The sequence below is a fragment of the Anabrus simplex genome, chromosome 10 (genome assembly GCF_040414725.1).
Source record: "Anabrus simplex isolate iqAnaSimp1 chromosome 10, ASM4041472v1, whole genome shotgun sequence".
NCBI classification, from domain to species: domain Eukaryota; kingdom Metazoa; phylum Arthropoda; class Insecta; order Orthoptera; family Tettigoniidae; genus Anabrus; species Anabrus simplex.
The window spans coordinates 109,609,769-109,637,434 of NC_090274.1; the positions used below are offsets into that span (position 1 = coordinate 109,609,769).

The window sequence follows — 27,666 nt, forward strand, 5'->3', positions numbered from 1 at the left end:
TGTGCCAGCTGCTGAAGCCTGTCACACTCCTCTGGGGCAATGATAAATGACTGACAGATGAAGTGTTATATGATATAGTGATGTATGTAATTATGTTCCACAGAATGTATTCAAAAAGCCACACGCTAAAATAAATAGCATCTCTGCAGAATTTACTCCTAGTTTTTACTATGAATATTCTATTTCAGGAACTCAAGTTCTGACTTAATTGAAAGTCATCTTCAGTCTTCTGTAGTGACCTTGTGTTGACGTCTAACATTCACACTACTGAAAAAGAATAAACATGAGGTCTGACCAGACGTGGAAAAAAAAAAAAAGGATAATGAAACTCGTTTAATGGAGATTCATATATTTTAATGTCTTTTTTTCAACACATGTCTGTACATATATATAGCATTCTGTTGGAATATTCTCTTTTCTTTACAGGTACTTACAACATATATTTCTCTATTATATACAAATATTCTCCATAAAGAAAGGTGGAAAGGGGTTGGGTTTCGGGTCTTCTTTTCTTTCCAATGTTCAGCAGAACTGAATGTGACTACAGGAATCTTGTGATGTGCAGAATTTCTGAAGACTTTAAGGAGGAGAAGGAGGAACACTTAAAATCATTGAGCCCTCTTTAAAAAAAATTCCAAGCCATTGTTTTTAAAACTATGGCTTTATAAAGGTATGAACATTTACCAATCAGTACACATTTAGAAGAACCACTCACTCGCAGAAACAAAACGTCCTTCTTTAGCGGAGAACTGAATCAACACCTGGAAGAATAATAATGACCTAGGAAATAAATCTCCATTATATTTTAATCTTTTTTCCCCTTCAAGACTTTTACTGTTAATGCGACATTCAAACAGTACCGGATAAGCCAAGGCTTTCTGGGGCCCTGTGACAGTGGAACAAAATAACATTGGCTTGATCTTGAAATCTTTACGCAAATAGTTCCCGAAAGATAGAAAAAATACACCAACTCAAAGAAACAACAACTATGCAATAAAGACTCTATAGGGAAAATAATGCATTAATGTAATGTAACAACTGACTTCAGATTCTCTTTATACTTTGACTCATAGAAGTCAAAAACTAGAATTCCGCATCTAAAAAAGGCAAATATAAATTTTAAAAGTTCTATTTGGGTTCCTCAAGTTGCTGTCAAAGACAGATGCTGAAATTAAAGAAGCTGCCCGCAGATTCAGAGAGAATTATCCTGACGATAGAGAGATTGAGTCTGTAGATTAAATAAATCATTTGATGTATTTTACATGATGGAAGATTTCAAAATTGTTGAAAAAGCTAAGAAACTGCAACTGTAAAAAAAAAATTTTTTTTTGAAAATATCTGACGTTCCCAAATAATTCATAGGTAAACTCGTGATGAAAATCGCTATGGGTAAACTATATTTTCAAAATAGTGCTGAAAAATTGGTCACTCTTCAATGTCACAAGAACGACTCAACCTGCCTGGCATTACAGCAACCGAATATAAGATTTACATTAAGTACACTTCGATGAAAGATATCACTATAAAAAATTAGGAAAGAGAATACTGAATGTTGTTCCTTTACTAAAATCCATATTAAAAATGTTTAATAATATTCTGTATTATTGTTAAAGAGGCCTAGTAATCTCGTTTGATAAATTGTCAATGTTTGTTTTTGAAATAAGATTGGTTTATTAAAATTGTTGGTAAGATTATGATTGCAAGGACGGGCCTTCAAATGGCTAGGGGCTTCCACACAGGGTTTAATCTGGCACTGCGTTTTAAGTGATGTGTTTCAAGAATTGAAGGGGTATAATTTACCTTGGTGAAGCACAGATAAAACAGTATATCATTAATATTAATAATGATAGCATTAAAAATATCTCTATGAAAAAATGCACTACATGTGAAGTTCTATCACAGAAAAAGAAAAATTACCAATTTGGAATTTTCATTAACAATGATCAAAAGCTTGCTCAAAACAATATAACAGCAAAAAAGGTTCTTACTGCTGTTAATATAACAATTATTTTATATAACAATTGAAATCTTCCTATTGAATGTTCCATAAAAAGCTATATTTGTGCTAAGCACCATTAAAGAATAATAAAAATTAACAAATTAAAAGATGTGTAGTTAACCTGAACCCAGACACACTGTGAAGGGAGACCATCCCTCTCCTGTCCCGATACACATGTGAAAACGTGCAGTCACAAAGATAAAATGTAAACGTGGGAGAGAAGAGAGTTGTGTTGCCAACAAGTTTAGTTCAGCAGCTGTTACTCGAGCAATTTCCAGTTGGCAACTTTCCAAGACTGAACCTTCAGTTGCTGGTGGCCGGTGGTGGTGGGGGAGGATTTCCTTGTGGTCCCTGCAAAACACAATACTTTGTTAGCATTCATTAAATTTTCTCCTGTTGTTTCAATTACAAAAACATTAACCCATTAGTGCATAGCGCCAGAGAAACTGGACATTATAATAAATAAAATGTGCAATAATTATGCATGGTTTTAACCCTAGAACGGTGGCGATCACCTCTGCGACGAACACACGATACACTTAAGCTTCCCCAATTCTCCCTTTTATTCTATTCCCACTTACGTCTGACAGTGTGTTGCACAATGTTTAGCCTCCTTCCTGCTAGCCAAGAGAGAAGACGGAAAGTTGAGGTAAGTATTGTTAAGGATAAGTTTCTACAACTGTAGTCGTCAGCGATACGAAGCGTAACATATAAATGTTTACTATTTCTTTCATCTCCAAGATGAACTGCTACTAATGATCACTATAGTTTACATTTAATTACATAAAGTGGAATCTTTCACTTAGTAGTTGTATGGAAATATACACCAGGACTCTGTATCTATATTTTTTAGGTTTTTCATATATGGTCAGCAGTTTGAAATGGATGGAGATCTCATAGAAGAAGAAATCCAGAATATTCTTTTTGAACCTTCCGATGACGAAGGAGAAATCGACTATGTTGAACAAGATGACAATTTTGTAAAAGTGACCTAGATCCGGACTTTATACCTGATGGGCAGTAGTTTGATACAGAGGAAGATGAAAATGAAAAGGCGTATGGTTTCTAGTGCCGGGAGTGTCCAAGGACAAGTTCGGCTTGCCAGATGCAGGTCTATTGATTTGACGCCCGTAGGCGACCTGTGAGTCGTGATGAGGATGAAATAATGATGAAGACAACACATACACACCCAGCCCCCGTGCCAGCGGAATTAACCAATTATGTTAAAATTCCCGACCCCGCCGGGAATTGAACACGGGACTCATGTGACCAAAGATGAAGACAGATTTAGCCATGAAAGATGAAGATAACATCATTATGACCAACATTAGAACGGTTAATCATTACTGTTATTCATTGTCTATTATAAAATGTTTAGTGTAAATTTTGTATTGCTTCTCTGCTCCTACTCATATCTCTCACTAAATCTGAGATGTAATTATAATTTAGTCATACCAAAGGAAACAATAAAACATAACTGATATTACCACTACAATACAGACCTTAACAATTATTTAAATCCTCTTAAATCGACAATGAAAAATAACCATGCATAAAAACTAGCAAATGTGTACGAATCTGTAACCACTACGGATATTTTTTCTAGTTGCTTTACGTCGCACTGACACAGATAGGTCTTATGGCGACGATGGGAGTGGGAAGGAAGCGGCCGTGGCCTTAATTAAGGTACAGCCCCAGCATTTTCCTGGTGTGAAAATGGGGAAAACACGGAAAACCATCTTCAGGGCCACCGACAGTGGGGTTCGAACCTACTATCTCCCGAATACTGGATACTGGCCGCACTTAAGCGACTGCAGCTATCGAGCTCGGTCACTATGGATTACATAGCATCAAAAATAATAGGAATGATAATAAACATAATAAAGAAGATATAAACTTCATGAGATTTGATAAAGTTAAATAAAACATTTCACACGATAAAGACTTCATAAACAGCATCGAGATATAAATACCAGGTTAACCAAGATGACAACTAAAAGATACGAGATGGGAAGCGGGCTGGGAACCATACGAGGTTTGTGAAGGGCAGTTTGTTGCGAGGAAAACGAGATTAACGGTGACCCCTTTCTGAACACTCAAATTTACTGATTATTAAGGTACAAACAAATGCAAAAGAACATATTACAAATTATGTGCTAGCGCACATCGGTTACGAAAATTATAATGTATGTGCTAGCACACATCCGTTACAAAAAACATTTCTACCTTGCTTCTTCTAGACAAAGTATTTAAAATTACTGAGTTATAGATGATGGCAGGGTGTTTACATTTTAAAAAATTAAGTCGATGTTACAATTATAACATGAAATTAAGGAAGGGGCCAGTTGAAACATAATAAAGAAGATATAAACTTAATGAGATAGCAGCAAAATAATAAAATTTAACGCAGAGGCCAGTTAGGTTGCAGCCTTTCCTAAAACACGTCAGTAAAAGCACGCATAGCTTCAAAACTGGCGTGCGTTAAGTTGATACAGAATTACTGGAGGCAGCTCCAAGGAAGAAAACACACTACAAACTACTTAAAAGACGTGAAAACAAAGCGACATTTACATTAGATCTAAATGTTCAAATCAAGAAAGGGGATTACCTCTGAAAACAAGGAGGGGGGTGTATGACTAGCTGCGAGGGATAAGTCATTTGAAGTTAAAAATTGGCAAATGGAAGATCCCCCGGGCAAACTCCGGCGCACAAAAAATTAAATTAAGAATTTAAATTTAAAAGTTAAAATTCAAAACATGAACCAAACAGTGCTCACCTCGGAGGGCTGGTAGTCCCAGTACAGGACAGACAGAAGGGACCTCTGCCCCCTTCGCTGGTCACAAATCAAAGACGACAGAAAACAGCTTGGCCCTGGCCAAGTCGCCAGAAGCCAGAAATGGGGCAATCAAGGGATAGCCAATTAGGGCACGGGAATTACACTCGTGGTTCTTACATTCACCAATAAGAAACTCTGTTATTCTGGCCTATCACAGAGCGCTTCTAGCGAAATATTTTTGCTGAACCAGCATGCTACCGGATATGAAGAAACGACTGGAAAAGACCTCTTACACGTCATTACACCCTGCCTCACAAGTTATTACCTGAACTCCTACAGCTAATAATTACACTGTTATTTACATTATAAAATTTTACACAATAACCAAATTAATTTAGTAGAGTTGCAGAATAATTAAATAACACTAATTATCTTAAACGCATAATTTCAAGTTACATGAATGATTTATAGAGTTCACATTCCCAAATTACGACACACTGTTCTTGACGTACAGAAAATAAAATGATAATAACAATTTTATATAAGACAAATTTCCAAAAGTTGTCCTTTGTCCTCATCCAACATGATAATTTTACATATCATATTCAGTCAATTTTTCAAGTCAAAACAAAACAAACAGATTTTACAATAACAAAATGAAGGCAATAACTTCTGTCTTAATATTTTTTTTTCTTGAGGCTTTCTGAAATTACATAAAATGGTACACAACATCTTTTAAAATACAGCTTTCTTGGCACCATGACAGAATCATCATCCTTGAAAATTGGACGCGATGCACAGGGTGTCCTATTGTTTCAAACATTTGTATTCCTGTACTAGTTTGATGGTGAGTGAAATATTGGAAGTTTTGGAGGAAGAACCAACATTTGGAGAGGAGCAGCATTCAAACCTCCTGATGACGGGTGTGAAACGGATGATGATAATGACAGATGAGTATGAGTACCTAAATTATCTTGGTAGAAACCTACTTCAAGAGAATATGAAAAAGAGAAGGATAGGTCCTGTGGAAGTCAAAATATTACTGAAAGATCTACAGATGGAACTGAAAAAGCAGAAAAACTGAGCAAAAGGAAGCTTGATACGAAAATAAAAGGAGTCATACTTAAGATTGAGCTAGTACCTCTGTTTCTGACATCCCTTACAGAAAATTCAAAAGCATTAGAAGGTCAAAGCAACAAGAAGCAATCCAAAGTGGATAAGATCACAATCTACGTCTCATTTAGTGACCGACTGTGTTCATGCCCCCTGTCCTGCCCACAACCAGTCAGATGATGCGAAAAATTGTGAATTTCCTATAGACTTTTCTCTCTCTCTCAGTGGTTATAGAATAGTTAGTTAGTTAGTAATGTTTTTTTTTACCTGGCAAGATTAAGGCCTTCAGGCCTTCTCTTCCATCTAACCAGGCACTGAAATATACATATATTACATTGTATCACTTTACAGTAATAGATTTAATACTAATTAAATTAATAGTAATATGAGAATGATAAGTGATCAGGTTAAATGAAGATGAAATAAATTAGGTATAATAAAAGGTAGGGACCCTCTTCGGAGGCAGCCCTACCCAGGGAGTGGCGCCCCTTCCTATGTGAGTCCCAGAGCACACTGACCCGGTGTGTAACATCTGGTATGGGTCCCAGCTCAGGGTTACGAGTGAAGACCTCAACGGCATCTACGGCGGAGAAGGTGGACTTCGGTACGGCGGAGATGGCAGAAGGGGCATACCCGTAGCGTCTGTACTCCCGAGGAGCGGCTACGAAAGGCGTCTGTCTCCATGTTAGGGGCGGCCTAATTTTGAACCTGGCAGTAGGTATAAAATGCCTTTGGGTGTGGCGAGCCCATCGTAACAATAGCCTATATGGACAAAGCAGATATGGTGCCTCGGAAAAGGTTAGGGCGTCCCCTGCTAAAAGCGACGCGCAGCTCTTCAGGTGCTGGGGGAACTGTGAAAAATGGGCAACCAGCACCAACTACATCAAAATTGCAACAGTTAATGTACTGACACTGACGGGAAAGACAGAAGAACTCGTTGACTTCATGATAGAAAAAGATATAGCCATACTTGGACTGTGCGAGACCAAGAAGAGGGGTACAGGGGAGATCCCTCTGAGAGAAGGATACAGGCTGTATTACAGCGGAGGACCTGAAGCAAAAAATGGAGTGGCCATCATACTTAGAAGAGAAATCCAAGAATATCTGGAATATACAAAGTACGTCAGCGATAGGATGATGATGATGAGACTCCAGTTGAAAATGGCGTGAAAGATCTATTTCAGTTGTATGCCCCACAAACTGGTTGCATAGATGAACATCTAGAGGACTTCTTAGAGGAAGTGGAGAGACAGACAGAAGATAAGGAAGTACTATTGATGGGAGATCTAAATGCACAAGTTGGAATGGAAAGACAAGGAAAGGAAGATGTTGTAGGGCCCTTTGGATATGGAAATGTAAATCCAGAAGGCGAGTTGTTGGTGGATTTTTGCATGAGGAATCAAATGATTGTTGGAAACACCTGGTTTAGGAAGAAGAACAGTCAGAAGATTACAAGGTATGGCTGGGGAGACAGACGAACAAAGACCATGATTGATTATATAATCATAGAGAAAGAACACCGGAAGAACCTTGTAGATGTAACAGCCATGCCTGAAGAAGACTTTGGTGGAGATCATAGAGTTGTGATAGGAAAATTGAAAGTTGGAAAGATTGAAAAACCCCAATTAAGAAGAGAGAAAAGAATTAAAGTATGGAAGTTGAAGGAGAAAAGCATACAAGAAGAATTTCAAAGGGAAATAATACCCTTGGTACACAGGACAGAGGTGGGGAATGTTGAAGAGGAATGGAAAATATTTAAGGAAGCACTGGTTGGATGTGCAGAAAAGGTGTGTGGTAGAACATCAGGAAATGTGAAAGACAAAGAAACACACTGGTGGAATGATAGGGTAAAGATTAAAATGAAGGAAAAGAAAATGGCATGGAAAGCATGGAAAACATCTAAGACTGAAGAAAGTAGAAGAAAATATGTGGAGGCGAAGAATTTGGCCAAGAAAGTAGTGGAGGAAGAAAAGAGGAAAAGCTGGGCCTTATTCACACAGAAATTGAGAGATGATACACAGGGCAGCAAGAAATTACTGTATGGTATCTTAAGAAACAAAAAGAGAGATCAAGTAAACACCAGATTTGTGAAGGATGAAGGTGGCATAATTTTAACAAAGCCAGAAGAAATAAGAAATAGATGGAGAGAGTATTTTCAGAAGCTGCTGAACATAAGAATGGATGACAGTCATTCAATGGACGACCAAGAAAGGCAATTAGTTGACGAAGAAATGGATAAAGAAATTACAATGAATGAAATTGAAATGTCAGTAAGAAAGATGAAGAATGGAAAAACTGCTGGAATAGATGAAATTTCAGTGGAGATGATAAAGGCAGCTGGAACTGTAGGCCTGCAGTGGACATATCGGGTTCTCAGGAATGTCTGGGAGAATAAGGAGGTCCCTGAGGATTGGCAAAAAGGAATAATCATCCCAATTTTCAAGAAAGGTGATAAGAAAGTTTTGAAGAACTACAGGGGAATTACTCTAATATCCCATGTTGCTAAGATAATGGAAAGGATACTGGAAAGTAGAATAAGGTTGAGGGTTGAGAAGCAGATACAGGAAAATCAGTTTGGTTTCAGAAGTGGAAGGTCAACAATAGAGCCCATTTTCATTATGAGACAACTAATGGAAAAGCATTGGGAGTACGGGAATGATATGGTGATGACATTCATTGATACTGAAAAGGCATATGACAGTGTCCCTAGGACGAAAGTTTGGGACAGTCTGGTGCAAAAAGGAATTGGACAGGGATTAATAAAAATGATCATGGCATTGTATAAGGAATGTTGTAGTTGCGTACGAACACAAGTTGGCAGGACAAGTTGGTTCAAAATAACTAGTGGGCTGAGACAGGGAAGTATTCTATCACCAATCCTGTTTACAATAGTAATGGATGACATCATGAGAACAGCAAAAGCAGCATATGGAGGAAGAGAAATGAACATGATGTTATTTGCAGATGATATTGTGATTTGGGGAGAAGATGACAGGAAGGTTCAAGAACAATTGAATGTGGTGAATGGGAAGATTGAAGAATGTGGATTAAAAATAAGTGTAGAAAAGAGTAAAACTCTTGTTATGACTAGAGGGGAGAAAGAAGGGAAAGGTCAGATTAGACTTGCAGACAAGCCCCTGGAAGTAGTGGAAACGTTTAAATACCTGGGGAGTGAATTAATGGAGAATGCTCGACTGGATGCTGAGATTAGTAAAAGGATTCAAGCTCGAAGTTGTTTCTATCATAGTGTAAGAAATATTTTATGGGACAAAGATGTGCCAATGGAAGCAAAGGACACTATGTACAAGATGTATTACGTACCCATAACAACTTACGGAGCAGAAACTTGGACAATGACAAAGAAGGATGAGAGTCGAATACAGGCAGCCGAAATGAAATTCTTGAGGAGTATGATACAGAAGAGTAGACGAGACAAAATAAGGAATGAGAAAATCCGGGAAGAAATTGGAGTGGAAAAAATGAATGATAGAATAGAGAAGAGCCGACTAAGATGGTTTGGGCACATAAAGCGAATGAGCGACGAAAGAATGCCAAAAAAGGTGATGGAAATGCAAATCCAAGGAAGGAGAGGCCGTGGACGACCACGATTGAGATGGAAGGATACCATCCAACACAGCATTATAGAAAGAAACCTGGACTGGGACACAGTGTTGGAGGAGGAGTGGTGGAAAGACCGAAGAGAGTGGAGAGGAACCATATTTGCCGCTACCTGGCTACAGCTGGATAAAGGGAAATGATGATGATGATGAAAAGAATAAATTCTTAAAACTGATATCCTACGTGTAAAAAGAGGTAGTACATAAAACTTAATAAAAATTGAAAAACAGATCGGGTAAGAATTTTAGACTAATCTTCTACCAGAACATCCGTGACAACAGAATGGTAGTAAGTAGCAGCATCAAGTTTAAAGATGAACCTTACTCATGCATAAAATGTCTCCACAGAGCTTCCTTGAAAGTGCGAATAGCGCTTAACCCTCTGATACTTTCGGGAGGGAGGTTCCACTCCCGGCAGGCAATTACCGTGAATGATTTATCGTAGATGGCAGATCTATGGGTAGGTAAAGCAAGGATGGAATTATTAGTAGATCTGGTGTTAAGATTGTGATAAGAAGATAGGTATTTGAAATATGAAGTAAGGTAAAATGGCTGTGAAGAATGAAAGATTTTATGAAGAAGGCATAGGGTATGAACAGTGCAACGGATTTCTAGTCGGGGCCAAGATAAGTGGTTACATGAAGGAGTTACATGGTCATAGTACCGTAGGTTACAGACGTATCTCACACATGCATTTTGACCACGTTGTAATGTGCTTAATAACTTGCACCTAGCATCTCTATAAATCACGTCACAATAGTCGAAATGAGGGAAAACCAGAGCTTCTACCAACATTTTTTTTAGTTTTTCAGGAAGTATTTGTACCCGCGCAGCATGTGCAATGTAGAGAATGTTTTCTGAGTGATGTTGGTAATATGCGTTTTCCATGACATGTCATCATCGAAAGTAACGCCTAGGACTTTTACCGGTGACGTGAATGGTATGTTAGTATTACACAACCTTATAAATGGAATCTCTGGTCGATTGACCTTCGCGAGTAGTTTCGGGTATCCAAGGATGATGGCTTGCGTTTTTGCTGGGTTTAACGTAAGACCACATCTCAAAGACCAAGAAGAGAACGATGTCAGATCCTGATTGATTTTGTCTATGGCCGAAAATATTCGATCTGGAGATGTATGGAGGTACATTTGTACATCATCAGCATAAATATGGTATTTGCAATGCGTTAGGGTTTGGGAGACATCATTAATGTAAATAGAAAAAAGAAGGGGTCCTAACACCGACCCTTGGGGCACACCACACTGCACGGACCGCCAAGTTGATTTGTTTAACCTCTCTGTAATACACTGCCGATGGCCATGCAGGTAGGAATGAACCCAAAGGAGGGCACTGACCAAGAAATGGAGGCAATACAATTTCGAGAGCAAAATATCAATGTCAACAGAGTCAAAAGTTTTGCTCAAGTCTAGTAGTATTAAAACTGTCACTTCTTTGTTGTCCATTGCTTCTCGAATGTCTTCTGTGACTTTCAGTAGTGCCGTTGTAGTACTGTGTGCTTGATGAAAACCAGATTGTAGTGGGTCAAGTAAATTGTAAGTCGTCATGTAGCCTGTTATTTGCCTATGAGCGATGAACTCTAGCGCTTTGGATAAAGCAGAAAGTATGCAGATGGCTCTATAGTCAGATGGTTCAGAAGGTGAAGCTACTTTTTTTAGAGGATGTATAATGCCCACTTTCCATGCTTCGGGAAATGTGCTGTCTACAAGGGAAGAGTTAATTATGTTAACTAGTGCAGGTAATATCATGTCCAGAATAATTTTTATCATCTCTATTCCTATATTGTCATTTCCTTTCGCCGTTGATGTTATACGATTTATAGCAAACCTGACTTGTGAGTGGGTTGCTGGACGCAAATAGAAGTTTTCTCTATCTGTTCGCGACTTTGCATAATTCCCGTCAAGAGCTTCCTGTTTCAGGGCTACATTTAATGTGCAGTTGGATGAAAAATGATCGTTCAATTTTTCCAAGGGTATATTTATTTCGTCATCGTCTCGTCCTTTGGTAATGCCAAAGCTCTTTATGGATTTCCACAACACAGCTGTTGAAACATTTGGTTGAATTAAGCTATGAGCGTGTCGTAATTTCGCATTTCTAATCTGTTGGGTCGTCACGTTTCTCAGTCTCTTATAGTTAAGTAGATTGTCGGGACTCGTCTGTAAGCAGCATCGCGGTCAGCCATTAGTGCTCTAATCTCATCTGAGAGCCAGGGAGCTGGCTTCCGCGAAACTCTAGCCGTCTTTTCAGGGGCATATCCATCGTACAGCTCAGTCATATGTTGACTGAAACATGCCACTTTGTCATTTATGTTTTTAAGATTAAATATGTCATGCCATGGCACTTCAACTGCGTCTTGTAAAAGTTTATTTTTATAAATTCGTCGTAGATCTCGATATGAAATTATTTTCGGTTTGAACTTGGGACTTTTAATAGAATAAGCCATAAATATAGCATCATGTCGTGATATACCTGGGACACTAATTTGACCGTGGTGAAGAACTAATTCAGGTTGGTTTGTGGCAATGAGATCAATTAAGGTGCGTGATGTGTCTGTGTGATGTGTGGCACTGAGAGGGAGAAACGTTAAGTTGCAAGCTTTAAAAGAAGTTAAAAGCTGGGTAGTCTGAGGAGAGTTAGGTTCAAGAAGGTTTATGTTGAAATCGCCCATAATAATTATATTTGAATAATCAGTGACTAAATCTTGTATTTGAGTTTCTAGATTGAATAAAAATCCCGCATTTGGTGGCTTATATACTACACCCAGAAGACATTTTACTTCACTCACAGTTATTTCCAGGAACATGAACTCAGGTTTTCGCTCGTACGGACCTGGAGACCTACAGATTATTTTAGGACGTAGACTGGTCATAACATATGCAGCGGTACCCCCGGAGGGCTTATTTAATCTGTCAGATCTAAGCAATGTATAACCCGCCAGCTGCAGTCTTTCTATTGCGTGGTGTGGTTTGAACCAAGATTCGGAAATTAATATTGCGTGGAAACTGGGAGGCATAAATAGAACTTTAATTTCGTCCATTCGCGTCTCAGCAAGGAGGCTTTGAGCATTTATATGGCATACCTTTAAAGCATTTCTGTAAGGAGAAAGCCTATGGTTAATAATGTCCTTTGTCGGCTGGGAATGGCAAGAGAGCTCAGACGACAATAGGTGTGTGTTGCCTGCACAGCTGTTTCTCGGGACACTGAGGGAGGATGGTGTAAGTGAAAGTTTGCGAGGAATACCTTTCGAAGTGTATACAGCAATATATAAAGAAAGGTCGAAAGAATTTGAACTTGGTGGAAATATAGCCCTACCTTTCATTGATGGAGGTGGAACTGAATCGAATTGGGACATACAAAATTCTCTGACAACTACCTCACATCTCTGCAATTGCTAAGACATCTGGCTTCAAAGATCATAAGTGCAACAGAGATATTTCAAGAAAACCAGATAGAGAAGTGCCCCCTTCGAATATAGGAAACAGGAAAAGGAAGAAAGGGGACCATATAATTACAGGAGTTGTGGTGGTGCGTTGCTGATGCGCTGGAATGGCAACAGTGTTTTCACTGCTAGTACGAACTACAACAGACGGAGATAAGCAGTGCATCAAGATGATCCGGCGTAAAAAAAAAAAAAAATAGAATACAAAGTGTCTCCTAAAACAATGGCATCCGAAGACTGGATCAACTTGACTAGTTTGAACTTAACGCGAAATGCTTCTGTGGACATCATAATCAGTAAATATATAAATGTAAACAGAGTAGCAGAAGTTGAGAAAATGTCCTTTTTTCCTTTTGTGTCTGACGATGAGGCCCAACTTAACATATAGGCCAGAAAAGAATAGTGTTTATTTGTCCTTTTTTCGCAGCTTTTTTTTTTTTTTTTTTTGCAACTTCACCTTCTTTTGACTACATTTGTACAGTTCATCCATCATCTTTTAAACGTCTCTTCTCAAGTAAGAGAGACATACATACAGGATCATAAAAGACCGTTATGCCTTTCAGTGTTTAGTCTGCAAGCCTCTGTGAATTTACTAAACGTCGCAACAATCCTCTATCTGCAACTAGTGCTTTATCTTTAAATCGTTAGCAACTCTAGCTGCCGTGTTGGTCTCCCTCTACTTCTCTTACCCTCCATAACAGAGTCCATTATTCTCCTACGTAACTTATCTTCCTCCATTTGCCTCACATGACCCTATCACCGAAGCCAATTTATGTGTACAGCTTCTCCATCGAGTTCATTCCTAACTTAGCCTTTATCTCCTCATTCCAAGTACCCTCCTGTACCAGCGATCATTCTCACTACTTTTATGTCTCTTACTTCTAAATTATGAATAAGATATCCTGAATCCACCCGGCTTTAACTTCCGTAAAGCAAAGTTGGTCTTAAAATAGACCGATGTAAAGATAGTTTCGTCTGGGAGCTGACTTCCTTCTTACAGAATACTGTTGTTCGCAACTGCAAGCTCACTGCATAAGCTTTATTGTACCTTGATTCAGTCTCATCCACGGAGAACACATATCCTAAATACTTAAAATTATCTACCTGTTCCAGCTTTGTATCACCAATCTGACATTCAATTCTGCTGAATTTCTTACCTACTGACATCAAATTAGTCTTTGAAAGGCTAAATTTCATACCATAATCACTGCACCTATTTTCAAGTTCCAAGATATTAGACTGCAGGCTTTCAGCACAATCTGCCATTAAGACCAAGTTGTCAGCATAGGCCAGACTGCTTACTATATTTCCACCTAGCTGAATCCCCTCTGCCACTTTATACCTTTCAGCAGATGATCCATGTAAACTACAAACAGCCAAGGTGAAAGACTGCAGCCTTGTCTAATCCCTGTAAGTACCTTGAACCAAGTACTCATTCTACTATCAATTTTCATTGCAGCCCAATTGTCAACATAAATGCCTATGATTGGTTTTAATAATCTACCTTTAATCCCATAGTCCCCCAGTATGGCGAACAACTTTTCCCTCGGTGCCCTGTCATATGCTTTCTCTAGATCTACAAAACATAAACACAACTGTCTATTCCTCTCGTAACATTTTTGCATACTGAAAATTTGATCCTGACAGCCCCTCTGTGGTCCAAAACCACACTGGTTTTCATCCAACTTCCTCTCAACGACTGATCGCACCCTCCCTTCCAACATGCCAGTGAATACTTTGCCTGGTATACTAATCAGTGAGATACCTCAATAGTTGTTGCAATCCTTCCTGTTCCCTTGCTTATAGATAGGTGCAATTACTGCTTTTGTCCAATCTGAAGGTACCTTACCAACACTCCACGCTAATTTTACTACTCTATGAAGCCATTTCATCCCTGCCTTCCCACTATACTTCACCATTTCAGGTCTAATTTCATCTATTCCTGCTGCCTTATGACAATGGAGTTTATTTACTATCCTTTCCACTTCCTCAAGCATAATTTCACCAACATCATTTTCCTCCTCCCCATGAGCTTGGCTATTCGCAACACCACCAGGAAGATTTCCTTTTACGTTGAGAAGATGTTTAAAATATTCCCTCTACCTCTCCAATGATTCCCTGGGATCTATTACGAGTTCACCTGAATTACTCAAAACACTGTTCATTTCCTTTTTCCCTCCCTTCCTAAGATTCTTTATTACTGTCCTGAAAGGTTTCCATGCTGCATGACCTAGTCTTTCAAGGTTATTACCGAAATCTTCGCACGACTTTTGTTTGGATTCAACAACTATTTGTTTTGCTCTGTTTCTTTCATCTACGTACAAATCCCTGTCTGCATCAGCCCTTGTTTGGAGTCATTTCTGATAAGCTTTCTTTTTACGTTTACAAGCTGCTCTCACTACACCATTCCACCAAGATGTTCGCTTTTTCCCATCTTTACACACAGTTGTTCCTAGGCATTCACTTGCTGTTTCTATTACAGCATTCCTGAATGCCACCCACTCTCTTCCTATATCCTGAACTTGCTTATACTGTCCATTGTTCGGAACTTCTCACTAATCATATCCAAGTACTTCTGTCTAATTTCCTTGTACTGGAGATTTTCTACCCTTATACATATGCAGACAGATTTCACTCTCTCTATCCTAGATCCAGAGATATTTAGTTCACTACAGCTCAAATAGGGTTCTGTATCATCAAAAAATCCATGGAAAACCCATGCATTCCTAACAGATTTCCTGAATTTGAGGTTGGTTAAGATATAGTCTATTATGGACCTGGTATCCCCACCCTCACATGTGTAGCAGTGAAATGCCTTATGCTTGAAGAATGTATTCGTAACTGCTAAACCCATACTAGCACAAAAGTCCAGTAAATGCTTCCCATTCCTATTAGCTTTCATATCTTGCCCACCCTTTCGTATCCTTCAGTTCTATTTCCAACTCTTACATTGAAATTGCCCATTACCACTATCCTATCCTTCCTGTTGACCCTGACTACGATGTCACTCAGTGCTTCATAAAACTTGTCAACTTCATTCTCATCTGCACCCAAACACTGAGACAAATTTTGTCCTAAATCCTCCAACTGCCAAATCTACCCACATCATTCGCTCATTTACGTGCCTAAAACAAACAATGTTGCGTGCAATGGTATTCCTGATGAACAGCCCTACCCCACACTCTGCCCTTCCCTTTTCAACACCCGTCAAGTATACTTTATAATCTCCTATCTTTTCCTCGTTATCTCCCCTTACCTGAATAGCATTTACTCCTTACACATCCAGAAGCATCTTCTTTGCTGACTCAGGCAGTTCTACTTTCTTCCATAAGCCCCATTAATAATGATAGCTCCACATCATATTACATTTCGTTCGTCAAGTTGTTTCCAACACTGCTGCTGTTGTACCTCTGACGAACGGGACTGGTGGCGCAGGGTCTAACAAGACACTTTATTGCACCGACAGACAATAATCCCTCTTTCTAAGAATGAACACCCTTCACCACAACGCCACTGACCTCAGACAAATGGCAAGGAATGTGGGGAGAGGTGTGTGGCAGCCAAGGTCTCAAAGTTTAAAAATAAGCACAATCGAAGAGAATAAATTTGCAGCGGGTAACAAAAGACCCCGCGCCACCACTCCCAGGTTAACAAGTAGGGCCCAGTTTCATACGTAATTTACACATCAGTCTGAAAGAGAGAGAAGTAATACAAGTTTCACAGCAGTTCTGTCAAACATTATTATTATTTATTTATTTACATATTTTACGCCCACATTGGAGCACTGAAATCAATACATTTGAGTTAATTTCTTCTTCTTCTTCTTCTTCTCCCAGAACTTTTTCATCCTCTCCGACCTGGAAGCCCTTTGTGTGTCCGATATAGTATATTGTTTCCGTTCAACTGCTTTTAGTTTGAGACTTATGCTTTTGTTCTTCAAAATCCTCTTCTCTTTTCTGTCTTTGATTTGTTGCCGAGTTATACCCAATTCTTCCAAATCGTCCTGAACTTCTTTGAACCAATTATTATTGATTTTATTCTTCAAAAAGTAATCGAATAGTTGTTTCAATATCCTGGTGTCTGCTAATCTTGATATGTGACAGAAAAAGGAAATTCTTCTTTTACGCATTGTAGATATTATTGATTCACATTCACGATAGACAATGTTGTTAGGCAACAATCTCCACTGTCCATCAACTTGGTGTTTTTTATTAATAATTGTTCTAAGAATTCTTCTCTCAGTTTTCTGTAATTTGTCTGTTGTAGATTTTACATTTAATTTGAATAAAGTTTCACTAGCATAGGTTGCCTCTGGTTTAACTATGGAATTATAGTGTTTCAGCTTAGCGTTTATCGAAAGAGATTTTTTTTTTATAGGTTGGCCAGGTAAGTCTTTGTGCTTGTTTAAATTTAGTTGTTCTGTGTTCTATTGCTTCTTTTTCATTTGTGTTCCATGTTATTATTTCCCCAAGATATTTGAATTTCTGAACAATTTTAATCTCTTTATTACTGTTCAGCTGAATAACTGGTAAATCAACTTTAAAAGTTGGCATCATTTCTGATTTTTCAAATGAAATTTGTAATCCCATTTTTTTAGCTATAATTTCTAGTTGTTCAATTTGAAATTTAGCCTCTTCTATTGTATTTGCAAGTAATGCTAAATCGTCCGCAAAAGCAAGGCAGTTGAGTTTAATATTTCTACCGATCTTGATAGTTGGTTGGCATTTCTTGTTCCATTCACGCATAACCTTCTCCAATGCACAATTAAATAACAATGGTGAAAGTCCGTCTCCTTGTCGAAGTCCAGTTCTTATAGTGAATGATTCTGATAATTCACCTCTAAATTTAACTTTTGCCTTCGTATTTTTAAAAGTCATATTAATGAGGTTAACAAGTTTTTGATGTAAGCCAAATTCTTTAAGGCTTTTTAATAATGAGTCACGATGAATACTGTCGTATGCTTTTTTAAAATCTACAAACGTGATGACCAGACCCTTACTTCGAACTCTTTGGTGCTTCATTATCCATTTTAAACTAATGATTTGATCTGGACAGCTTCTACCTGGTCGAAATCCTCCCTGATATTCTCCAAGTTCTTGGTCGAGTTGTTCTTGGATTCTTGTGTATATAATCTTGGATAAAATCTTGTATGTAATATCAAGTAAGGATATCCCCCGATAATTATTTGGATCGGAGCGATCACCTTTCTTGTGCAGCGGGTGGATTATCGCTGTATTCCATTCCTCAGGAAGCTTCTCCGTGTTCCAAATATCAATGATGTATTTATGTAGGTTTTGAATAGTCTGATCATTAGCATTCTTCCATATTTCTGCTACTATTTGATTCTCTCCTGCTGCTTTGTAGTTTTTAAGTGCATTAATTGCCGTTTTCACTTCATTGTAAACTGGTGGTATAATCTTTTGTAATGGAGTTTTATTTTTTGGGTTAGGATCAAATTCTAAATGTTCCACAGGATCCTCACAATTAAGTAACTCTTTAAAGTATTCTGCAAGAATGTTAGCATTATCCTGATTATTGTGTGCCATTTTACCATTTTCATTTCTTAACATAAGTGTGGGAGGGGTAAATTTAGATTGATATTGCTTGAATGTTTTGTAATAGTCTCTTGTTTTATGCTGATTGAATGTTTCTTCTATAGTGCTAAGCATTTCCTTTTGATAATTCCTTTTAATTGTCCTAATTTCTTTAGCTGTTTGTCTTCTGGCATTAATTAGTTCTTCTCGAGATTTTTCCGTTTTCCTCTGTTGATCATTTATCCATGCCTTGTGTCTTGCTTGAATTGCTTTGTCACATTCCTCGTTCCACCACGCATGTTTCTTTCTCCTTTTGATTGGGGCAATTTCTTCAGCTATGGTTTTAAGTTTGTTGATCATTGTCTCTAATTTGTCATTTAAAGGTGTTTTGGATCTCTCTAAATATATTTTATTATTTATTAAGTAACTGGGATCATAATTTCTCCTTGCTTTGAGATGATTATGTTTGTGTTTCCTTTTTGGTGTTAACTTGATTTTTATTTTTGAGATATAATGATCCGAGTCAATGTCTACCCCACGGAGGACTCTGACATTATAAATTTCTTTATAATAATCTTTATCCATGGCAACATGATCAATCTGAAACTCTCCCAATTTTACGTTAGGGCATTTCCATGTCATAAGTTTATGTGGTCGCCTCATGAATCTGGTGGTTTCCAAAACGAGTCTATGATCTGCACAAAGTTCAATTAATCTTTGGCCATTTTTGTTCGTTAATTTATGAGCTGGCCATTTTCCTACAACTGTGCGATACTTCTTTTCTCTGCCTATTTTAGCATTGAAATCTCCAAGTAAGATTTTTATATGCTCATCAGGGATCTTCGCTAATATGTAATCAAGTTCCTCCCAAAAGTTTTCAACTCCTTCTCTATCTTTATTGTTTTTGTCATTTGTTGGTGCATGGACATTTATTAAAGTATAAGTTTTATTCCCTACTTTAATTGTTAGAAGTGCCATCCTCGAAGATTTTGAAGAAAATTCTTCAATTGAGTCTATTATGCTACTATGAACAAGAAAACCTACACCAAATTGAGGGACATTCTTCATTACTCTTTCTCCTGGAGGTCCTTTGTAGAGACGATAACCTCCTGATTCAATTGGGTCCTGGTCTGTGTTCCTAAGTTCTTGTAAAGCCATTATTAAAATCCTATGTTGGTCCATCACATCAGTTAAATGTTTCAACTTGCCCACCTTACTTAGTGAATTAATGTTTAATGTTGCAAAGTATGAAAATTTTCCTGATTTGTTGAACTTAAGTCTCTTCTTACATTGTTGGGTTAGTCCACTGTCTGTCAGCTGTCTGTCGATTGTCTGTTGGGCTTCCAGGCGCTCCGATTCGCCTAGGTCTTCTACTTGACACCCCACCGATTCCGAGTGGTGTCTTTGTGCAGATCCTTGTTGTTGTTTGTCCACACCGGTGGATTTATTCATTAGAAGACTCATCATCATTGATTGTCTGATCTTTCGATCGAAACATTTCTGACCAAGGTCAGGCTTTACAATTCCAGATGTGATCTGGAAAGGTGATTAATGAAGTATGAATTGGTGATGAATGAAGTGCTACAAGTTCATCCTAGTTGTTCAGGACTGGGAGTAGGCATTTCCTCCATACTCCGCATATGTTATGGTTTTCCCGCCAATACTCGGGTAGCTGATTGCAGTGGTTTCCCACTGGGCGATGGGGTCGCCACATCCCTACGCCAATGTCAAACATTATATTACAATAAGATGAAAACGACCCCTCACTACAACATTACTGACCGGGATCAACACTTCTTAGATATAAGGCCTCACAACCGTTCCGGAAATATACTGTGACGTCAGCATTGGGAGGCAAGCTTGAAGTTTCTCGGTAATAAGATAGCAATGATTTTGGCCAAGTGACAGTGTAATTAGAAGTGTTTAAATTCGATGATACCACGCAAGTTGGCCGTGCGGTTAGAGGCACGTGGATGTGAGCTTGCATCCGGGAGTTAGTGGGTTCGAATGCCACTGTTGGCAGCCCTGAAGATGGTTTTCCGTGGTTTCCCATTTTCACACCAAGCAAATGCTGGGGCTGTACCTTAATTAAGGTCACGGCTGCTTCCTTCCAACTCCTAGGCCCTTCTTATCCAATCATCGCCGTAAGACCTATCTGTGTTGGTGCGATGTAAAACCACTAGCAAAAAGAAATTTAAAAAATCGATGATGATGATTGTTGTTTAAAGGGGCCTAACATCTAGGTCATCAGCCCCTAATGATACGAAATAAGACTAAATGACAATTTTAAGTCCAAAATTCATCCACTGACGAGAGTTCAAAACGTGATGATGAAGAATGAATTGGATTAATATGAACTTTAAAATAATCAGCGGATCCAACTCGCAATATTGAAAGTTAAAAATAATTCCAAAACCAATCTACCAACTATAATATTTATAACAAGAGTCGATGAACAATGATTATGAACTTAATCAGTAGATTCGACGTGCAATGCCCGACCTTCCCAGAATCTATCTTAAAACAATTGTATATACTGACCAAGGGGCTGTTTCCAAAGCACAATCCTGAATCGATGATGCTTGTTGTCTAAAGGGATCCAAAATCCAGGTCAACAGCCCCTCATAATGATATTTATTGCTACGAAGGTAAGAACCATGGTATTTCTCATGTAGCGGTACCAATCATAAGTAATGTAGACTCACGGTGTTTCTCACATTGGTGTACTACTCACAAGTAATGTCACACGCACAGGTAACACAAACCCATGGTGTTCCTCACACAGGTGTTCTAATCACAGGCAACGCAGACCCACGGTGTCGCTCATATAGTGATACTAATCAGAGGCAACGCAGACCCACGGTGTCGCTCATATACTGGTACTAATCACAGGCAACACAGACCCACGGTGTCGCTCACATAGTGGTACTAATCACAGGCAACGCAGACCCACGGTGTCTCTCATATACTGGTACTAATCACAGGCAACGCAGACCCACGGTGCCGCTCACATAGTGGTACTAATCACAGGCAACGCAGACCCACGGTGTCTCTCATATACTGGTACTAATCACAGGCAACGCAGACCCACGGTGTCGCTCACATAGTGGTACTAATCACAGGCAACGCAGACCCACGGTGTCTCTCATATACTGGTACTAATCACAGGCAACGCAGACCCACGGTGTCTCTCATATACTGGTACTAATCACAGGCAACGCAGACCCACGGTGTCGCTCACATAGTGGTACTAATCACAGGCAACACAGACCCACGGTGTCGCTCATATACTGGTACTAATCACAGGCAACGCAGACCCACGGTGTCGCTCATATAGTGATACTAATCAGAGGCAACGCAGACCCACGGTGTCGCTCATATACTGGTACTAATCACAGGCAACGCAGACCCACGGTGTCGCTCATATAGTGGTACTAATCACAGGCAACGCAGACCCACAGTGTCGCTAATATAGTGGTACTAATCACAGGCAACGCAGACCCACGGTGTCGCTCATATACTGGTACTAATCACAGGCAACGCAGACCCACGGTGTCGCTAATATAGTGGTACTAATCACAGGCAACGCAGACCCACGGTGTCGCTAATATAGTGGTACTAATCACAGGCAACGCAGACCCACAGTGTCACTCATATAGTGGTACTAATCACAGGCAACGCAGACCCACGGTGTCGCTAATATAGTGGTACTAATCACAGGCAACGCATACCCACGGTGTCGCTAATATAGTGGTACTAATCACAGGCAACGCATACCCACGGTGTCGCTCATATAGTGGTTCTAATCACAGGCAACGCAGACCCACGGTGTCGCTCATATAGTGGTACTAAACACAGGCAACGCAGATCCACAGTATCACTCATATAGTGGTACTAATCACAGGCAATGCCCAGAACCGTGGTGTTCCGCATATAGTGGTACTAATCATGGGTATAAGCTAGACAGGAAATTAACCCATTCTACTGTTAACTTCTCCCACTTTAGTGAAATTCATGGATATGAAACTAGAGGATCATTAAGGATATATCCCTCTCATTCTAATTCAGTAAAGTACGGAGTGAAAGGCATAGAATCATCAATGTTTAGGGAATATAATGTGTTGCCTCCTGTTATAAAGAACTCTAAATCGGTTATATGTTTTAAGAAAAAACTGAAGGAATATTACTCTTTTACAGATATCTTAATATAATCTCTATATAACTTGCTTTAATTAATACAATAATATATATATTGTCCATATTTAGTATATTACAGCCATGCAATATCTGAATATACTTCTGAAAAATTATGATCCTAACATGTAAAAAGAAAGAAAGAAAAAAAAAGTACTTGTCACTTTACAGAAAAGCCATTGTATATGAAATGTAATTATTGTGTTGCCTTAAAAAAGTATGTACTGTATTGTCCCTATCACGAGCCAGAGGCTCATGGGACCTTTTGTCAAAAAAAAAAAAAAACCATACTAATTCACCCTCTTTTGCTACTAATCAAAAACCTATTGTGTACCTAACATAGTGGTACTACTCGCAAGTAAAGGCGTCCCTCGTGTGATGGTACTAATTACAAGTAGTCTCATGGTTCTAATTCCATCATCCCTTGGTCACCCTTTCAGTCACCTATTACAACAGGCAGGGTATACCGTGGGTGTATTCTTTGTCTGTGTCCCCCACCCACAGACAGTGACATGTCGGCCAATGGCTGTGCTTGTAACTGGCCGGCTAATGGACAATGATGCATGAAATCTTTCATTAGGTTTTAAAACTAAATCTATCTTTTTGGGTGGGTTGGTTGGTGGATCCCAGGCATTCATAACGAATACATCTCTTCTAAAAGGACTTTAAGGTAAAATTGTCCGGCTCCATGGCTAAATGGTTAGCGTACTGGCCTTTGGTCACTGGGGTCCCGGGTTCGATTCCCGGCAGGGTCGGGAATTTTAACCATCATTGGTTAATTTCGCTGATGCGGGCACTGGGTGTATGTGTAATCTTGATCATCATTTCATCATCACGACGCGCGGATCACCTACGGGTGTCAAATCTAAAAAGACCTGCACTTGGCAAGCCGAACATGTCCTCGGACACTCCCGGCACTGAAAGCCATACGCCATTTCATTTCAAGGTAACATTCACATACATTTCCTTATGAAGTTATGTGTTATATACCAAAGTGCCTACACTATAGCATAGCCCTGACAGATTGTGGTGTAAAGAAAAGAGAGAGGAGAGAACAGTACTGCCAACGTGTAGCAATTTGAAACTATAGATATAACCTTGAAAACACTATTACGAATTTACATTGTGCCGTATGTTTTTAATATTAAATCACTGAAACCAACACCCTTCATCAAATTGATGTTATTGTTTTAATTAAAGTTATTTTACCGCAAAGAATACTAAGAGTTCTGTTAGGGGTAGAATAATTGTCACGGTTTGCAATACCCGGCACCACTGGCGTGCCAGATTTAAGATTTAACAGCAAGCACCAATCACCGTTCATGTCGTCATGAGTCCTGTGTATTGCTGGTGCAGTGATGCCACTTCTCTGATGAAAAACACGTGGCTTCAGTTGCTCACTAGCCTGCATGAAGTGCATGTTTTCACAGTGTGTGCAAGCCATTTGTTTTTCTTATTGTGATATAGCCAGTGGATGATCGGAAACAACTAAGAAAAAATTCAGTTGTTATAAGAGCCAAAGCCGTGAATTTATATATCGGCTGTGTGAATATTTTGAGAAAGAGCGTGGTAACGGTGGACCTCTTCTTCCTGTTACAAAAGTGGTGGATCGAGTTTGTGACGCTTTAAAAATAACAGGAAAGTTGAAAACAGTAACAAAAGGAAAGTGTCCAAGGATCTTACTACACCTTCTGAATTGCTGCATACTCCTGAAAATTGAAGACCAAGACATCACTAGATGCATTTCAAAAGAATGAGATAAGGCGACAGATTTTTAGTTACTACATGAGGAGAGAATTTCCCATGCGTGAAAAAACGACATTCCTCTTTGGAAGAATCTCGCTTATTCAGTGGAGGAAGGACCAGTTTAAGTAAAATACTGACAGAACTTAGCGTATTCCCTTTGGATTAGTTATGTGAGTACCCTACGTAATTGTTTCATTTTATTGCAAGATTTTATTATTTCGGCACTCTACGAGTATGTTGAAGTTTTATTGTAACAGCAACGTTTTTATTGCCATGGTGATACTATTGTCAGGGTTTTGATTTTTATTCTGACTTATTTTAATTAGTGAAATACTATTTACATAGTTTGGGTTTTAAAGTTATTATTTTATATTACATTTACAGTGTACTATTATTGAATTACGGTTATTCTATTCTCCGAGTGTGCTTAATTTTGACTGGAATGTTTTGTTATTATATTTACGCTGTTCTTGGAGTGTGATTATTAGAGGTAATTTTTGCATATTTCTGAACGTATTTCCATCGCATTAACACAGAATCTGATCTTCGTACACGTGCAATATTTTAGAAGTTTGCATTCGTTTATATTGCACCTTTTGAAATCGGCAACACTGTCTGAGAAACATCAGGGCCAGACAGTCGGCGGCTGGACTATGTTAATTTAAGGTAACAACATTTTCATAAATTACAGCATCTACAGACTTTCTGGATAAACTTTTTTAAAAAATTAAAAAAGAGCTTCAATAATCAGTAACTTATGAAGTACTGTACTGTATACAGAGCACTGGTTAACTTCATTTTATTATAATATGTTGTAGGAATGAAGAAACTTCGAGTCTTAAGAAAAATAGGCCTAAAGTTTCTGTTCTTAAATGAAATTGATCCACTTCTTTTTTGTCTGCCAGTGTAAACTTAAAATTGGGTCGCGAGACAAGATGATTATACAGACAAATAAAAGTTATATTCTGAAGTATGGATTTATATAAACAGAAGTGATAAAAGGATGATGATGATGATGCTTGTTGTTTAAAGAGGCCTAACATCGAAGGTCATCGGCCCCTAAGTGATAAAAGCAAAGTTGGATTTTCAAACAATATTGTCACCATTATTAATATTGTTGCTGTTGTTGTTAATATGTCCTGGAATCAAACAAGTAAAAGGCAGCAACCCTAATAATAATAATAATAATAAATAGCCTATGTAATGTTATTGATTTTACGTCCCACTAACCACTTTTACAGTTTTCGGAAACAATGAGGTGCCAGATTTTGGTCCTACAGGTGTTCTTTAACATGCCAGTAAATCTACCGGCATGAGGGTGACGTATCTGAGCCCAAGCACCCCTAGTCATTGTAGCACTTTACTAAGGGGGTTGGATATTTAGGAAGGAGAAACAATACTTTAAGTAGCAGAGAGGGCAGGGATCCACCAACCCGTCCCCGGAAGTACTTTTACCTACAGTATATAGAAAAATTAAAACTAAAACTATGTTAATCTGGAAAATGCAACCATTTTCAGTGTTCCCATTGGCTGGAACAGTTTGCTAATGTCTCTGATAGAGCTCGCATCGTGTAGCCACAGGGCTGCCATATTCTGTGAAAATAACAGAACCATGAAGTTTGGAGGTGTTGCGACGAGTGCTGGGTGTATCCGCGATGTGAATAGGTACATACGAAGTTCAGAAAGAGTTTTTAATTTTTTTTTCACAATCTGCTTTATATCGCCCCAACACAGATAGGTATTGTGGTGACGATGTGTTAGGAAAGGGCTATGGGTAGGAAGGAAGCGTCCGTGGCCTTAATTAAGGTACAGCCACAGCATTTGCCTGGTGTGAAAGTGGGAAACCACAAAAAACCATCTTCAGTGCTGCCAACAGTGGGGTTCAAACCCACTATCTCCCGACTAAAAGCTGTGTGTGCAGGAGTGGAATTCACTGATATTTTAGCCAGACCAATGGTCTACTCACTAGCCAATAATCTAACCAAATCATACCAATGGTTTTGTCAGTAACCACACCTAAGTTGGCAGACTTGTGTGGCACGATACGACATTGTTCCATGTTGGATTCCTAACCTCCATTAGATAAGTTTTTTCCTTAGTCACAAAGGGAAACCACCACAGACCCACGCTTTGAGCTCCTCCAATGCAAGACAACAGGGAAATACTCTCCTCTTAGGAACACCCCTCAGAGTTATTATGACATGGTGAGACAACAACATAAGTTACACGTTAAACAGAATGTATGTCAACTTTACGTTGGATGGAGAAAGTATCAAAAAGTTGGTCACACTCACAGGTCCATTATCACGAGGCTTGAGATCATCAGACTGCCGAAGTGAATTGGGGCGTAGGAAGAACAGAGCCAGAGCTACAGCCATCCAGCACATCAGCATTAACATGAAACTATTATCAGATCCTTGTAGACCATTCGGTCCACCTGGCACTGGAAACAGAAAATATAATTTGCAATGTTTTGTACCGCATAGGATACTTGTAAGTACATCTTTACGGGTTAAATACATACATTCTTGCAGGCATTCATTATCAGTGCAGTAAGCCTGCGACTGGCGAAGCTGAAAAATTTCAAATAATTACTACGAAGTCAAAACTAAGTTTTAAACAGCTGTGAGGAACACTAGAAATGTTTAGATAACTTCTTACATACATATATCAAGAATGCCACAATGATATTGCTAAACTTGACGTCACAATGCTCGACGTTAACGAAGAAATATGCTATTTACACATTTAGAAATGTTATCCAGTCTGTTTGCAGAAACATCATATGAATATGGCAAGAAAAAATAAAAAGTACTAACCAGTGAAAGCAAACGCCTCATAGCCATTTCATGGCTCCAAATACATTCGCAAGGATCCATTCCTTGATCGCTCATCAACTGCTTACCAACAGGAGAAGGCGAATTCGAAAACGATGTTGTAGAGATCTGTGCACTGCAGCCAGTGATTATGACAGGTTGCAAAGCTCTGTTTTCCTACACGTCAGAATGTTGACATTTTAGTGCCTTTACACACGCCCTCCAAATTGCCGGGATATTTTACAAGTTCAATCCGAGAAAACCCACAGTTTATAGGATATGCAGCTTATAGCTCACAGGTCGTGATAGTTAGTTAAAACTGACCCCTACAACGGATAACAAGTAAATTACAGCACTAAAATATTTTTTTACGTAGGTATACACACAGCTGGCATTGTTGTTCTTACACTATTG

The 27,666-nt window shown here is 38.8% G+C and overlaps 1 protein-coding gene across 1 annotated transcript; it reads right to left on the bottom strand.

Annotated features, from left to right (window-relative positions):
• Positions 1-332: 332 nt before the first annotated feature.
• LOC136882283 (small integral membrane protein 14) lies at positions 333-27,666 on the bottom strand. The gene is made up of 4 exons (XM_067154842.2): positions 27,256-27,666; positions 26,961-27,009; positions 26,731-26,879; positions 333-2,350 (listed from the first exon to the last, which is right to left on the bottom strand). The coding sequence occupies exons 1-4, from the start codon at positions 27,328-27,330 to the stop codon at positions 2,303-2,305; spliced, it is 321 nt and encodes a 106-aa protein (XP_067010943.1). The 5' UTR covers positions 27,331-27,666; the 3' UTR covers positions 333-2,302.